The sequence below is a fragment of the Lampris incognitus genome, chromosome 4 (genome assembly GCF_029633865.1).
Source record: "Lampris incognitus isolate fLamInc1 chromosome 4, fLamInc1.hap2, whole genome shotgun sequence".
NCBI lineage: Eukaryota > Metazoa > Chordata > Actinopteri > Lampriformes > Lampridae > Lampris > Lampris incognitus.
Genome location: NC_079214.1, coordinates 20,964,713 through 20,980,454, shown reverse-complemented (window position 1 = coordinate 20,980,454; position 15,742 = coordinate 20,964,713). Strand labels below are relative to the sequence as shown.

Below are 15,742 nucleotides of genomic sequence, written 5' to 3'. Positions count from 1 at the left end.
CGGTACTGAATGGGGGTTTCTACTTTTCTGGTCACGGAGTATATATTTGGTTTTGTGCACTGTCACTTAAAGTTTCAAAATGCAGTGACAGTGAGTTTAAGGTGCAGACAGACATCTTTAATCAAAGCACAATTTCTGCCATATGGTATCAAGGTTGTCAATCTATGGTGAACAATCAATTCAAAAAAAAAAATCATCTCATCTTATCATCGGCCGCTTCTCTGGGGTCAGGTCGCGGTGGCAGCAAGCTAAGTAGGGCACTCCAGATGTCCCTCTCCCCAGCAGTGCCCTCCAGCTCCTCCTGGGGGATCCCTAGGCATTCCCAGTCTAGATTGGATTTGTAGTCCCTCCAGCGAGTTCCGGGTCTACCCCGGGCTCTCCTCCCAGTTGGACGTGCCCAGAAAATCTCCAAAGGAAGCTGCCCAGGAGGCATCCTAATCAGATGCCCGAACCACCTCAACTGGCTCCTTTCAACACGAAGGAGCAGCGGCTCTACTCCGAGCTCCCTCCGGATGTCCGAGCTCCTCACCCTATCTCTAAGGCTGAGCCCAGACAGACTACGGAGGAAACTCATTTCAGCTGCTTGTATCCACGATCTCACCCTTTTGGTCACTACCCAAAGCTCATGACCATAGGTGAGGGCTGGAACGAAGATTGACTGGTAAATTGAGAGCTTTGGCTTCCGGCTCAACTCGGAAAAAATGGGGGGGGGGGGAATCAACAAAGACAAAACGAAGACAAAATAACATGGTAAAAGTTAAAATAAAATTTATTAGCCAACAAGCCATAGTGAGGCGAAAAAGGCAGCATGATGTTCACGGTTGAAACCCTGTCCTTACCCTTGAACTACAACTAGATCACATTAGGCAGGAACTTGTGAAAAAAGGCACTGCAAACAGTATGCATTGAAAAAAGCAAAATGAATACATCAACAAGTTTGTGCTGGCATCATCCATCTATGGATTTACAACTGCAATGAAGCTTGCTAATCGTCATCATTTTTCTGCAGAGGGTGTCTCTATAGGACCCAAAAAGAAACATCACAGAGAGTAATTAAAACACATAAAATCTTTGATGGGGTGTCCTAGCTTGAATTTCATTAATTTCTATGCCCAAGAAACATAGTTTGGCCCATACAGGCAAATATTCAACATAGTTTCGTCCATACAGGTAAATATTCATTACCATCTCCTGTAATGGCAAAAGTGAACAAAGTCTCCTCCAATCTACGTTATCTCACCTGTCCAGCTCCAGTAAATTGTGTCAATATTCAAAATTAATATTGAATCCAGGACAGAGCATTGTTACAAATGTATGGCAATATGCTGGCAAAAGTTCTGACAAGTTTCAGTCTAACATTTTCAGTCGACATCAGTACAAAATCGAACATATAATTTCAGTTCAGTCATGAGATATTTCCAGGATCCTAATTACAACCAAGGTATAATTAAGTAACCTTTTTATTTTGACCTTTGTGCATGGCAAACAGTGTCTTTTTTATACTCATTTTCTTTTCTTGGGGGTGATTTTTTCCCTTTTTCTCCCCAATTGTATCCGTCTGGTCGCTGCCCCACCCCCTCTGCCGATCCGGGGAGGGCTGCACACTACCACATGCCTCCTCCGATACATGTGGAGTGGCCAGCCGCTTCTTTTCACCTGACAGTGAGGAGTTTCGCCTGGGGGACGTAGCGTGTGGGAGGTTCACGCTATTCCCCCCAGTCCCCCCCCCCCCGAACAGGCGCCCCGATCGACCAGAGGAGGCGCTAGTGCAGCGACCAGGACACATACCCACATCCGGCTTCCCACCCATAGGCATGGCCAATTGTGTCTGTAGGGACGCCCGACCAAGCCGGAGGTAACACTGGGATTCGAACCGCTGATCCCCGTGTTGGTAGGCAACGGAATAGACCGCCACGCTACCCAGACGCCCATTTATACTCATTTTCTTACCTGGCATCAACCTTGCTTCGAAAAAGTTCTGGCAATGTCTGGCAGTTTGCTCACTTTTTAAATTGAAAATATATTTCTACACTCACATACAGTAAAAGCAAAAGACTGTTAGGTTCTGTAAAATCCTACGTAGTTTGTATAAAACCACAGCTGCATTTCTTACTAATTTGGAGACAAATACAAATCAAACTTACATTTAAGAAACAAGTAAATAAATATGTTGTGTAGTTGTGTTAAGTTCTGCTACACTGTTCAGGTTTTAACATTATAACATACACAGTGAAACATACGCTAAGTGTACAAAACTGTTGGGATGCCTGGGTCTTTCCTTGAAATCCAGGTAAAAGCTACCGTCCTGGGTTGAGTTTATTAGCAACATTCTATTAATCAGCTTTGCTATAGGGAAGGATACAGGATGAAGCACTGAAAAACCCATTAAAAAATGCATAAAGCACACATTCCGCTTTGGGTCGTATCCGCGTTGGCACAAATTAGTATGGCCTTACAAAACTTAACTTCCGTAAGCTAAAAAGCACTGGTTCTAATTAAGTTGTAAGAAATAAAAAGGAATTGGACATGATATATCTGAGTTGCTACTGTTTCTGGTACAGGAGAGGAATATGGTTATGTGGAGTGCCATATAAGTCCATACATGCATCATGGCCCATGTAACAGCAATGTAGGCTGTGGAAGCTGGCTTGGTCTATGGGTGTTTCTATGGCACACACTAAACCTTTTCGCAAAAGTAGAGAAACGATTAAATGCCACACGTTGTCTAGAAGTCATTGTCAGTTGCATTCCTTCATGGCAACAGTGTATCCATCTGCAGATGAATATTTTAAAGAGTATAATCCCCCAAGGCACAAGACTAAGAGTGTCCAGGAACTGTTCCAAGAACATGAGAATAACAACCCAAAGTGCAGAGGCCAGGTCAGATACCAGATCTCATTCCAGCTGAAAATTTGTAGGATGACAAGGAACAAGCCACTCAGAGATAGCCTTGTTCCTATACAAGCCAACTCAACTGTAGGAAGCATTGGAGCCCCACACCTGCTGCGTATGGGGCTGTGTAGCCGCACACCGGTCAGTGTTCATGATGACCCGTCCACTGTCAAAAGTGCCTACAATGGGCACACAAGTGTCAGAACTGGACCTTGAAGCAGTGGAAGAAGGTCGCCTGGTCCGATGAGTCCCATTTTCCTTTAGTTCACGTGAATGGCTGTGTACGTGTGTGCCATTTACGTGGGGAGGTGATGGCACCAGGATATACTTTGGGAAGACGAAAAGCCAGTGGAAGGAGTGCAATGCTCTAGGCAATGTTCTGCTGGGAAACCCTGGGTCCAGCCATTCATGTGGACATCAATTTCACACATGCCACCTACCTAAACATTGTTGCAGTGGCCTCTTTCAGCAGGATAATGCGCCCTGCCACACTGCACACATTGTTAGGGAATGGTTTCAGGAACATGATGAAGTGTTCAAGGTGTTGCCCTGGCCTCCAAATTCTCCAGATCTCAGTCTGATTGTCCATCTGTGTGATGTGCCGGACAGACAAGTCCAATCCATGGTGGCTCCACCTCACAACTTATAAGACTTGAAGAATTTGCTGCTTATGTTTTGGTGCCAGATACCACAGGACACCTTCAAGGGTCTTGTGGAGTCCATGCCTCAGCAGGTCAGCAGTGTTTTGGCGGCACATGGAGGACCAACAGCATATTAGACAGGTGGTCATAATGTTTTGGCTCATCAGTGTATTTAGCAATGTCAAAACATCAGTAATCCTACTGTCGTGACACATTGAAAATAGTACATCATTTCATGCTAGATATCAAACATAATTGCAAGAGCTGATTAGAAGTTTCTCTCAACCACTACACTCTTTTACCCCTTTCACACTGGCCAAAAAAACCCGCTAACATCCGCCTTTTTACATTGACCAAAGGTGGACATTAGCGGGGTTTTTGTGGGGTTTTTGGCCAGTGTGAAAGGGGTATTCGTTTCTTATCGGAACAGATTAAAGAAAACAAAACATAAATCATATAATATATTGTTCTAATTAAAAGTAAATCTACTATTGACCCAACAAAGTATTTTAAATATTTTCCTCTCCTATCTTCTTAGTCATTGAAACTCAAGACCCCCTCAAGTCGAGGCCTCCAGCCCCCTGGACTGCACTCCTGCTCCCTCCCGGCGAAGAGCACCATCAAAACGCGGCGTCACCTCACAGCGGACAAGCAGCGTGTCATCTTTGACATAGGCCCGCTGGTGCAGCTGTTGTAGGTGCAGGAAGGTGACATAGCCAAAACCTTTGGGGTTGCGTTGGATAGTGGGCTTCTGGAAGGCTTGAAGGTCTGGCTTAGTCTCCATCAACTCCATGTGGTGATCACCCTCCGGGCCCTGGTCCAGGATAGCTAGTCGGATGGTGCCCTGGAAGGGCCAACTGAGCTGCCCATCAAAAGCGCCTTGCATGGTGTGGACAAAGAGGGAAATATAGTTGGCGCACCGTGGGGCAAGGGGGGTTTGCAGGTGCAGGCGCAGGCACAGCTTATATCCGGGACGGCCCGTGTAGAAGCCTGGGCTGTGATCCACAACTGGCAGACCTGCCTCCTGGTTGCGCAGGTGGGCAGAAAACCCCTTGAGGCGCCAGATGAAGATGCCTTGGCATTGCTGGGCTTCCAGCTCCTTCACAGTCTCCTCCAGCGCAGACACTTTACGCCGAAGCTCTGAAAGCTGGCCTGCCTGTGGGAAAAATGGGGTCATAATTACAAGTACAACACATGCTGAATCCTATCCTAAAATGTAATAAATGTATAAGTTATAAATGCCCTATTGAAGATCAATATGTTAAAGTGTATCACTAAATACCAAATTGAAATAAAATTACATTAAATAAAGCTATTAACAAACCCCAAGAGCTGAGAGGTAGTGTGTGTGTGTGTGTGTGTGTGTGTGTGTGTGTGTGTGTGTGTGTGTGTGCAAAGAGAGCAAAGATGTGGCCTTATAATTTCAAAGCTGTGTTCGATGGGATATGTTTAGAAGAGAAGGACGGACAATTTGCTACAGCAGTTGCATTACAAAGATGAGGCCAGCAGTACTACTTCGTAGTTTTAGTATTATTTTTTTTTGGTCAGCAACCAGCTATAAAATTTATACTATAAAATTATATAAAACAATTAGCTGTAAACTGTGCAAGCTATGAACTATATAAATAAAAGTTTGGATATGTAAATAAATAAGGGGAAACCTCACATAGCATGGAAGATACACAACTCTGATGTGACTGAGCATTGCCAGCGATGCGCAATCTTGTTCAGATTTGCTCTCTAAAGCAATGAAAACATTCTGCTGTGAACTCCCAGTGCAATGCATCATGTCATAATTTCCTTAATTTACTCTGGTCTCTCTTGAAATTGCTTCCACACCAGAGATGTTGCATACCACAATCCAACTGGGAGCTGACAGAGACCCCTGACTTTTGATACATTTTTTAGGCTAGTTTGGTGCACAAGAAAGTCCCTATGGGGCGTTTTCTGTTTCTTATCAAACAGATTGAAACGTCAAAAAGTTCATGAAGTGCACACAAAATGATGTAGGAGTGAAAGCCACCTCAATCTCATGCTATTACAACTACATTGACCATTTATAAGTACATTAAGATCTGAGAATACCCTATATACCTGTGTTTCTTTCAAGATGATGAGCTCACGCAGCTGATGGTCCTGCTTAACTAATCGCCCATCCATCTCCCTGAGCCTCTGAACTTCCTCACTATGCTGGCAAGAGGCACTGCTACAATAGCTTGCTGCCCCTTTGGGCCCACTAGAGCCTGGTGCTAGTGATGCAGCTCCATGGTCCTCAGAGGAAACAGAAGACTCCCCTAGGGGCCACAGAGACTTGGGTGTGGCGTCATTGAGACTAAGGCGCCGCAGGTACTCAGCCATGTAGTGCATATGCATCTGCGAAAACTCCTGCATGTGCTGAGCCAGGTTGTGGCGCTGCATCTGTAAGGGAACAAAATTGGTCTTTTTTATAACATTTGGTACAAGATTGGTGGCATGGTGGTATAAAAGGCAGGATACTTCACTCAAAGTTTGACAACGTTCTATATAAATGAAGAGGCATAGAATAGGATTTAGGTTTGCCTTCAAGTTCTACTGACAACCTACCTTTTCCTGGCATCCGAAGGTGCTGAAAGTACAGGCGATAGGAGCTTTTGGACAATCTGTATCACAGTGAGATACCATCTGAAACAAAAGACCAGCAATGCAGTTTGATTCACAGGTCATTTATTCAAGTCAAATCAGTGTTGTAGTACTCAAGTCCAGGACTAGGACTCGAGTCCGACTCCAGTCCCAATTTTCAGGACTCGTGACTTGACTGGACTTGAGCACTGATGACTCGGACTTGGACTCAAACACTGAGGACTAGAGACTCGTCTCGGACTCGAGGTTTAGTGACTTGACTACAACACTAGTGTGTGTGCACATGCTTGCGAGTGGATTTCTTTTGCTATTGTGTCACAAAGTAAATAAACTCCCTTTGAAATGGTGACAGCTGTGTCATTTTTGTTTGATGTAGACCTTTTTTATTTGTATGCCAGCTTTTTTACAGTGTCAAGCGTGGCGCACTGGAACCCATCTTGGAACTCGACTCAGACTCAACCTTGATGACTCGGGCTCAGGTAATGGGGACTTGACTCGGACTCTTCTTTGGGGACTCGGACTTGGACTTGGACTCGAACACTAGGGACTTGAGACTCGACCTCAAGGTTTAGTGACTCGACTACAACACTGAGTACATTTTTAAACAGTCTCTTAAGGTCAGTAGCTACAAACACATTCAAGCCGTTTAATGAGGGCAACCGTCTAAAAAGAGATCATTCTCTATCCAACAGAGGAAAGTATCCAAAAGTCAACATTTGCATTACCACTTCCAAAATTGTGGATCCACATTGTAATGGAAGACAGGCAAAGGACATTGTGTCTACACCTCATGCTTCAAAAGATACCTCAGTTTTAGCATCATGCTTTCAGTGCAACAATAAATCAACAGCAATAAATCACCTAATTTTTGCACATTATAAAAGAAATATATTCACGGTACGATCTTCACATCTTGATTAGTCAAAAATATAACACCACTCCACAAAGGGGAGAAGTTTAATGCCTTTATTACTGAAAGGTCATTTGAAGTGGAAGACTTCTCTACTCCATTTTCTCTCATCCATTTTGTACTGACCCAGAAGACGGACGAAGTCGGGAGCCTAATAAATTAGAACTGCTAGTTCTGCAAGCTTCACCTCATGCCCCAGGGGCAGTAACCAAGCCCTTAGAGAGAGATGCTATTAATAATAATTTTTAAGCCCCTGTAAAAAGGCAAATTCTTTCTTTCCTTTTTGCTTCTCATATCTACACAGGTTGGCATTGCAGTTAATTTTCCCAACCAACAAATGGGTGATCCAGGTGAACAGTTAAGGTTGTAGAGTCTGAAGTAATATAATTAAAGGAACAGTTTGGTTTCCTGGGTTTTTACAATGTGTCCTACTTAGGAAGTCAGACAAACTCGAGGATACCTTTTCTCAAAAGGAGGGAAATACACCTTCTCCAAAGGCAATCATAAATACTTTTTACTCGTTAGCCTAACATTATCAATTTTTCCAAACTAAAATTTTCACAAGTACACGCAAAATCATAAAAATTATATTATAGCTCTGAACTATTTTTCTGTAATATGAATATCCATCTTTGTCCACCGTACAAGAAAACGGACATGTGTCATCTTCCACTGTAGATGAAAACAGTTATGTTTATTACAGAAAAATAGTTCAAAACTATAATCTTATGTTAAGGATTTTGCATGTACTTGTGAAAATGTAAAAGGAACATGAAAAGAAAAATTGTTAAAGCTAGGCTAATGAATATAAAGTAATAATGGTCCGCTTCGGAGTAGCTCTTTTTTCAAGAGGAGCTGCAAATGATTCTGGCAATGGTCACAATAATTGTGCTAAACTGGGGTAGAATTCACTCTTCAATGCATCTTCAAACTGCACACACGGGACAGAAAAAGGGTATTCACGAGTTTGTCCAACTAAAAACAGGACAGAAAAATCCCAGAAACCAAACTATCCCTCGAACTGTAAACAAAAACCATCCTGAAGAATCAACTACTTACTACTCAGATGAGATTTATAGGTACTTAACAGTACCTCAAGGTCTCCGGCATTGTATCAAAGTTAAGGGTGAAGCCAGAAGTCAAACAAGGTGTTTAATTTCAATTTACGGAGCGTGAGACCGTGATTTGTATGAAACTGTCTCAGAAATGTTTACATCATGTGAAGGACACACTTTATCATGTAGCGGCCATACAAACAAGTTTGAGATTTAGAGCTAAATTTCACTTTCACTTTCAAGTGGTCACTTTTCATTCTGTGACAGATAAGCAACAGAATACAGCAGCTGGTTGAACTGCAATCTTTCAAATGACTAGTCACTGTTAGAATCAAGACTATTAGTTGAATAGTGTGTCCCAAACAGCTCAATGCCACTAATCAACTCCCACCTGTAAGTGAATGGCATCCACCCAAGAGGCCAGGGTCTTTCTGCATCATAGCCATTAGTAGAATAGTTTTTTATATTGCACCAATAATAAATAAATATAAGAAAGTAATGGGGAGTGTGGAATAGAGGTGAAGAAGAGAGTGCAGGCAGGATGGACTGGGTGGAGAAGAGTGTCAGGGGTGATTTGCGACAGAAGGGTACCAGCAAGAGTTAAAGCGAAGGTTTACAAGACGGTTGTGAGAACAGCGATGTTATATGGTTTGGAGACAGTGGCACTGATGAAAAGACAGGAGGTGGAGCTGGAGGTGGCAGAGTTGAAGATGCTAAGATTTTCATTGGGAGTGATGAAGGAGGACAGGATTAGGAACGAGTTTATTAGAGGGACAGCTCAGGTTGGATGGTGTGGAAACAAAGGAAGAGAGGCAAGATTGCGATGGTTTGGACATGTGTGGAGGAGAGATGCTGGGTATATTGGGAGAAGGATGCTGAATATAGAACTGCCAGGAAAGAAGAAAAGAGGAAGACCAAAGAGGAGGTTTATTGATGTGGTGAGGGAGGACATGCAGGTGGCTGGTGTGACAGAGGAAGATGCAGAGGACAGGAAGAGATGGAAACAGATGATCTGCTGTGGCGACCCCTAACGGGAGCTGCCAAAAGTACTAGTAGTAGATTGCACCAATAATATGATCAAGCCACTCAACACATGCACCCAACTCACCTGGTCTCTAATGAGCTCCATCCCACAGTACTGGCACGTCACGTTAGCAAAGGGACAGTGCAGCTCATGAATCTGAAAGAGCAACCAAGAATTTTTTTCAAGAGGCTTTCAAAAGGTTTGATACTCTTACACTGTGCAACTAAGCATTAAAAAAATAGGATAGGCAAGAGGGACAATTAAAAGAGATTTAACTAAAATTTGTTATTATAAATAAAAATGTATTTGTACTTTTTGTTGCACAGCTAAATATACCTGTCTCTCCTCATAAACAAAGTCTGCCATACAGTCTGGACATGAAACAGGTCTCCGTAGACAATGATGGGTTGTGTGCTCCTTTAGTTGGCTCTGCCTCACAGACTGCTGACATTGTTGGCACACCACAGTGGCAAACTGACACTGCATCAGGTGATTCTGTTGACAAAGCAATGTATGAAAGCAATTAAGATGAATGAATTCTTGGGGTCACACCATTGATCTAAATAAACAAAGTAGTGCAGATATATTCTATATACTTTTATTAATCCCCACGGGGAAAGTCATGTTCTGCATTTAACCCATCCTAGCTGTGTAGCTAGGAGCAGTGGGCAGCCGCCGTACAGCACCCATGGACCAACTCCAATTCGTCTTGCCATGCCTCAGTAAGGGGCACCCTAACATGCATGTCTTTTTGATGGTGGGGGAAACCGGAGCACCCACAGCAAACGCAGGGAGAACATGCAAAATCCACAAAGAGGACGACCTGGGATGACCCCCAAGGTTGGACAACCCTGGGGTTCGAACCCAGGACTTTCTCGCTGTGAGGCGACAGCGCTAACCACTGGGCCACCATGCACATCTTTGGCTGTTGGCTAATCACTGACCAATTCATTGTCTAATAAGAAGCCCATACACATATATAATGTTGAACGACTGGCCGGAGAGATATGCGTTGACTGCAAAGTGTGATTTGAGAACTAAACTGAAAAATCTTACTTTCACTGAATGCATTTTGACTGCCACTGAACATCAATATGGAAATACATTTTGAAAATAAGGACAAACTGAGAATTGGAAAGTGACAAGCACAGGCCAACAATTTTCAGTCTTACCATAGATAGCTTCCACCGTCTCAAAACCTGGGATTGCTGTGGGGGATGGCCGTTTTGTCTTTTTACAGTAATTATGTGTGTGCAAGTTTGTTTCCACTTGTATGTTTGAGGCTTACTTCACTGGAAGTCTCTCTATTTTCCTTAGAAGGCCATGATGAAAAATATAAATAAATAATAACTAATCACAAAACAGATGCATTTGGTTTTGCTACTAGTCTGAGCTGAAAACAAAAAAACAAGACACATTACACAGCTGCTTTGAGGGAGAAAATCTGTGCTCTTTTTTACAATTGGAGAAATACTTATAATCAGCCCTCTCCAAATTCGTTTTTAATATGGGGGCATCAAAGACCCCAAGACCCCTGTGAAAAAGGTGACACACATGCCAGCGCATGACATACATAAGTTGGCATATGTGTCAATATTAGCCAAGCAGAAAAAATGCCAATGTTAGCCAACTGAACTCTCTGGGTAGACTTGTGAGAAGCTGTGGTGTGGTGTTCACCTTCAGCCCCCCCCCTCCCACACACATACACACACCACCATCCCTGTCCTCGTCATCTACACCCCTTTTTTCACCTTTTGCAAAGTGTGAGAAGACAGAGACGGGCTAAAAATAAGCATTCACTTACTTTATAAAGCTGCATGAAGAAAGATTTGATATTAACACTGAATTAAATGATTCCCTGTAACGTGTAAGAATTTCTAATGCTGCTGACTGCACTGAGAATCAACACCCCAGTCTACAGTTTTCCATAACTTTTAGCTAATTGTTTGGTTTTGTCAGTCCAGTAAAGTGCACTTCCCTCTCTGGTTAGGTCCTTCCTGCTCTCACCAGACACCAGACATTTTTGGCATCCTAATTCTAAGGTTAATGCTATTTAAGAGATAGTGTAGCACTGTTGTATGAGACGGTAGTCTTGCAACTTTAGTTGCCCATTTGTAATGGTGTTACGCAGACTGTTATCAGAAATATCTGTTATATCATACAGTTTATACCTCCAAGTGTCGGAGTTCCATCTTCTCAGCACATCCAGTGTTAGGACAACGAACAGTTAGTGACAGGATCTCACGTTTGGCAAAATTATCAGGAAAGAGTTGCTCCTCCAACAGCATCTCATTATCGACTGGGCACCTTTGCCCTGTATCACTGTAGGATAAGAGGGAGAGAGACTTAAGATTTCAACAGTACAACTCACTGGATTTACTTTCCATACTGAAAAAGAAAAAATTCAAATCAGAGAGATTGGTAAATAAACCGCTGTATTGTATGGTTAGTAATGCACATCTTCAGAAGAAAAAAAGGCAATAGTAGGAATCTGTGGTGAAGCAGGAAATTTAAAACTTACAAATGCAACAAAGAAAAATTATGATCTATAAAGCACAAAGCTTTAAAGATAGCATCATGTGATACTTCATTCATTAATGACTCATCAGCTGAAAGCTGGTGAATCACAGCTGGGTATGTGTCAGCTATTATTCGGTGTTTTTGAAACACATGTAATAATCAAGTGCAACTTTATGTAAATGAATTAATCTTAGACATCAAAGTAAAAGCCCATGTGCACTTGCCATGGATGTTTCTGTTGTGAAACTGTTTTGAAACATTCTATGCACTTTGTTACATGTCTAACTGTTTAGTTACATTATGCACCTTTTTATATGGTTCTCTTCTTTTCATTCCTTTAATTTAAAATGTGTCATATCAGTCTATTCAAGTACTTTAGTGATACATTGTGTAAGCTGGCTTAAAGATACCACAAATATTCAAGAATGACCATTGAAGTCTTTTATGAAAATATAAGGCATTCACAATGCTATAAACCTGAGCACAAGTAAACTGTTAAACTGAGTCCTACACAGCAGCATACCGAATGGACTTTTCAATACAATGTTTGCAGAAACGATGGCCACAGGGTGTTTGAATGGCATTCCTCAAGGCCATAAGGCAGATGGGGCACTCATATTTGCTCTCTAGGGGCGGATCGAACTCCACATCGTAGCCCTGCAGGGGGGCAGCAGCCTGAAGGCTAGTGGGGGTGCTGCTTGTGAAGGTTCCAGGGCTTTCTGAGGAGCTGAGGAGTGAGTCTCGCTCCTTTTCCAGCATTGCCAAGGCACAGTTGGAGAGCTCTCCGGCAGCAGCTCCTTCACAACTTCCATCACTATCCAAGTTACTCTTCACACTCTCAAAGCAAGACATCTGTTGAAAAATGGATGAAGTGAGAAAGAAAAAGGGTGAACCCGGGAGACAATAGTTATTTTGATAACTACGCATCAACAACTTTAATGTCAACCTTGGCACCTTTTATGTGGTCATTGGTCCCTCCAACAAAAGGGAAATATATTTCAAACCTGGAATTCAGAAACTCACACCATCTTAAATGAATCAAAATCAGAAATCAGATTTAACTTTATATGGCCAAAATGAACATATAAAGCGCTTTTCTTTATTTGTAAATGACTAAGGTGTTTTTAACACTTTTATCCGTAACTGTTCTCGGTTGTGAGGGAGAGGTTTAGTCCTCATTAATATTCATGTGCTGAACTCTGAGTGACAAGTACAGCTAATGATTGGGGTAAGGGTGGGTTAACATTTTGATGATTTGATCTGATAGGCTGTACGTAAATGAATGTGTTAGATTACATCACGAGTATCAGGTGGACAAAATCAGCTAAAGAGAAGCTGTACTAGGGGGAGAAAAACTGAATTTTACTTTTTGCTTTTTTCAGTACAAGGAAACGGAACAAAGTGCATGACGATTAAAATGACAAATATTAGAACATCAGCGTTTCAATTTAAGCCCAACTTTAAAAGACTGCACGTGCGGCGCCACCAGCTCATCTAGGTACATGATTATTGCATAGCTAGCTGTACATAACTTCCCGAATTGTGCACGTCGTCATACAACTATAGAACTGTCAAATGCATGCCAAAGAAACAGTTCACACTAGATAGATGGTGCGTAAGGTGTTGCGTATGATAACCTTAAAAAAATATATTGCTAGATCAGGGACGTTTGAACCAATAATAACTCAGTGTAGCAGAGTTGTTAACACATTGTCAGTTGTTGGCGGCAACTGGCGGTGTGAACTCCACCTAGCTACACCTATGCCTCTGACGAGCTCATGTCATATCTTCTCACACATGGCGAGATGGCAAGGAGCTCCCAACGTTTGATCTGGGTAGAATAGCTGCCTGAGATCACCTCGTCGTCACACAAAGTCGCCAAATGTTTTCACTTCACGCCTTTTACAATGAATCCGAACTAATTCGTTTTGAACATATCAAACAGAACATAGCTTAACGAAGTGGTCACCCCTGCCCCTTCCTGATGCGGAACTGCAACTTCGGTCCTGACAAGGCTCCAAAACGTATGCAGATGACTAAATTGGCCGAAATAACAAGGACGACAATTACATCCTCGCTTCGGCAAATAAGATCTCGAAGGAAAGGCCGAGCGCGCGGTAGCATATTCACTTCTTAACAACCTCACCTTGTTCTTGAACGTGTCGAAGTCTGTTTTCTAGAGAATTTCCTGCATTTTCCGAACGTCATTGACAACTAAAGTTTTTTTCTTTCTTTTTTTTATGCTGTCGGAGTGGGGCTGCCTTAAACCGCTTACTCCCCCTAGTGGGCGGAGGCTTGTTACTGCAGGGAAGCTTGATTTCTCATGTTGCGATCTGCCACAGCAGTGCATATAGAGGCAGAAAAAAATGGCGGACCTTAGGCAAACCTGTCCTGAGCATTCGTCCTATCGCGTCCATGTCTCACAGAAAACGTCTATTCAGAGGAGGCTTTTCATCCTGCTATGCGTACTACTCGTGGACTCCGGAGGAGCCACTACTCACTGGGTAGTCACGGAAGATGGGAAAATCCAACAGCAAGTATGTCATCTCACTGACCTGTTAAAGCGAGAGTTAACGTTAGCTGGCTAGCTTATACCGCTAATTGTGCCAACCGGATAGTGCTTTTTCACTACACCCCTTGCTTGCTTGTTAACGTTACCACGGCATACTGAGTTAAACTAGCTAGTTACTCGTGTGTCAGCATCGCTGCAGCCACACAGTGTTACATTGTATGAAAATGGTTCTGTTAGTTGTTACCAACTTGGTTAGCTTTTGCTCGCTAACGCTAATCAACACTGACGTAGACGTGAAGTGGTTTTGAGGTCAAAATTATTACAATATTCTCGGGCCCCGATCAACGTCAGCACTGAACGTGTCTTATCACCCAACCTTGCTTGTGTCAGCAGTCAACTTGGCTGTTTTCACTCACACTGAAAGTATAATGCGCAAATTGCGTAAATGAGATTGTATTAAAAGAGTAAGAATTTGAAACACTCCTGTGATTAGATAATTCGTCACAGGCGGTGTCAGCTATTTGTGCAGGCAACGAGACTTGATAAAAAAGTGATAAGAGTCCGTTTGATTTATACAGCTGGGCAAATCTGATAAACTATCAGCTGCACTTACTAGTGCTGTTTTACAATTTTGACCTCGTTGTTGTTGATGCAGGTTGACTCTCCTTTGAATCTCAAGCATCCACATGACGTTGTGATCTTCATGAGACAAGAGAACCGGGTTAACAACCTCAAGAAACTAGAGGTGCGTAGGCCACGCTTTCATTTTATTATTTGGCATTAGTCATGACGTTGACACAGAAGACACTTTAAGTATTGCTCGTTTTGACAACGTAGTTCAAGGAGCCGAATCCTGTTGAGTACCTTTCTTTCATCCTTGTTTTTACTTTCATTATCACATTATGAACTTGTCACAGATGTCTTACCCAGAGAGCTCTCATTTACTTACATTTGCAATATTGAAATAAATGTATAAACACGGATACCTTCCTATGGTTAAAACTAATATGTGCTTTTATTCTTCTACTCAAATATATTGCTTCTTCTGTCACATATCCTACAATGGGTCTTAATTGATCCACACTGACTTACTGGCCATGTTGATGTTATGCAGAAACAGCTGGTAGCACAGAAGATTCACATTGAGGAAAATGAGGACAGGGACACGGGGCTGGAGCAGAGGCACTATAAAGAGGATGCTGACTGCGTCATGGCCAAGGTGCCCCTTGGAGACCTGGACCTGTACGATGGTACTTATATCTCCTTGGAGAGCAAAGACATAAGGTCAGGGAAAGAAATGAGAGAAATCTCTCCCCAGCCAACATGTTATGTCCATGTTCCTGTCAGTGCTGCATTGGCTTTTCTTTCCTATTCAGACATTTAAACTGCTTACAAGTTTGTGCTATTTAGGATGATATAAATGTGATATTCTTTTGCACCCAAGACCTCTCCCATTAAAGTTTTTTCCAACTCAGTTTATTTAATGTTGCCCCCCCCCAAAAAAAAAGTTTTTTGTAAAGTCTGTATTTAATTCATGTAACTTGTAGCAATTTGTGACTCCACCCAGAT

The 15,742-nt window shown here is 42.5% G+C and overlaps 2 protein-coding genes across 2 annotated transcripts in view; one reads left to right on the top strand and one right to left on the bottom strand.

Annotated features, from left to right (window-relative positions):
* Positions 1–1,762: 1,762 nt before the first annotated feature.
* traf6 (TNF receptor-associated factor 6) lies at positions 1,763–12,513 on the bottom strand. The gene is made up of 7 exons (XM_056278732.1): positions 12,185–12,513; positions 11,313–11,463; positions 9,478–9,636; positions 9,226–9,297; positions 6,117–6,194; positions 5,628–5,951; positions 1,763–4,689 (listed from the first exon to the last, which is right to left on the bottom strand). The coding sequence occupies exons 1-7, from the start codon at positions 12,511–12,513 to the stop codon at positions 4,093–4,095; spliced, it is 1,710 nt and encodes a 569-aa protein (XP_056134707.1). The 3' UTR covers positions 1,763–4,092.
* Positions 12,514–14,027: 1,514 nt separating this feature from the next.
* The window catches only part of ttc17 (tetratricopeptide repeat domain 17), a 53,562-nt gene continuing 51,847 nt past the window's right edge, over positions 14,028–15,742 (top strand). Inside the window, exons 1-3 of the mRNA XM_056278594.1 lie at positions 14,028–14,198; positions 14,829–14,918; positions 15,288–15,457. Coding sequence (XP_056134569.1) covers positions 14,028–14,198; positions 14,829–14,918; positions 15,288–15,457 — 431 coding nt within the window. The remainder of the gene's footprint in view (positions 14,199–14,828; positions 14,919–15,287; positions 15,458–15,742) is intronic.

Coding starts and splice junctions, on each gene's coding strand:
- traf6 (XM_056278732.1), bottom strand. CDS start 12,513: ATGTCTTGCTTTGAGAGTGTGAAGAGTAACTTGGATAGTGATGGAAGT. Junction 11,464..12,184: donor TGTATTGAAAAGTCCATTCG/GTATGCTGCTGT, acceptor CTTATCCTACAG/TGATACAGGGCAAAGGTGCC. Junction 5,952..6,116: donor CCTTCGGATGCCAGGAAAAG/GTAGGTTGTCAG, acceptor GTTCCCTTACAG/ATGCAGCGCCACAACCTGGC.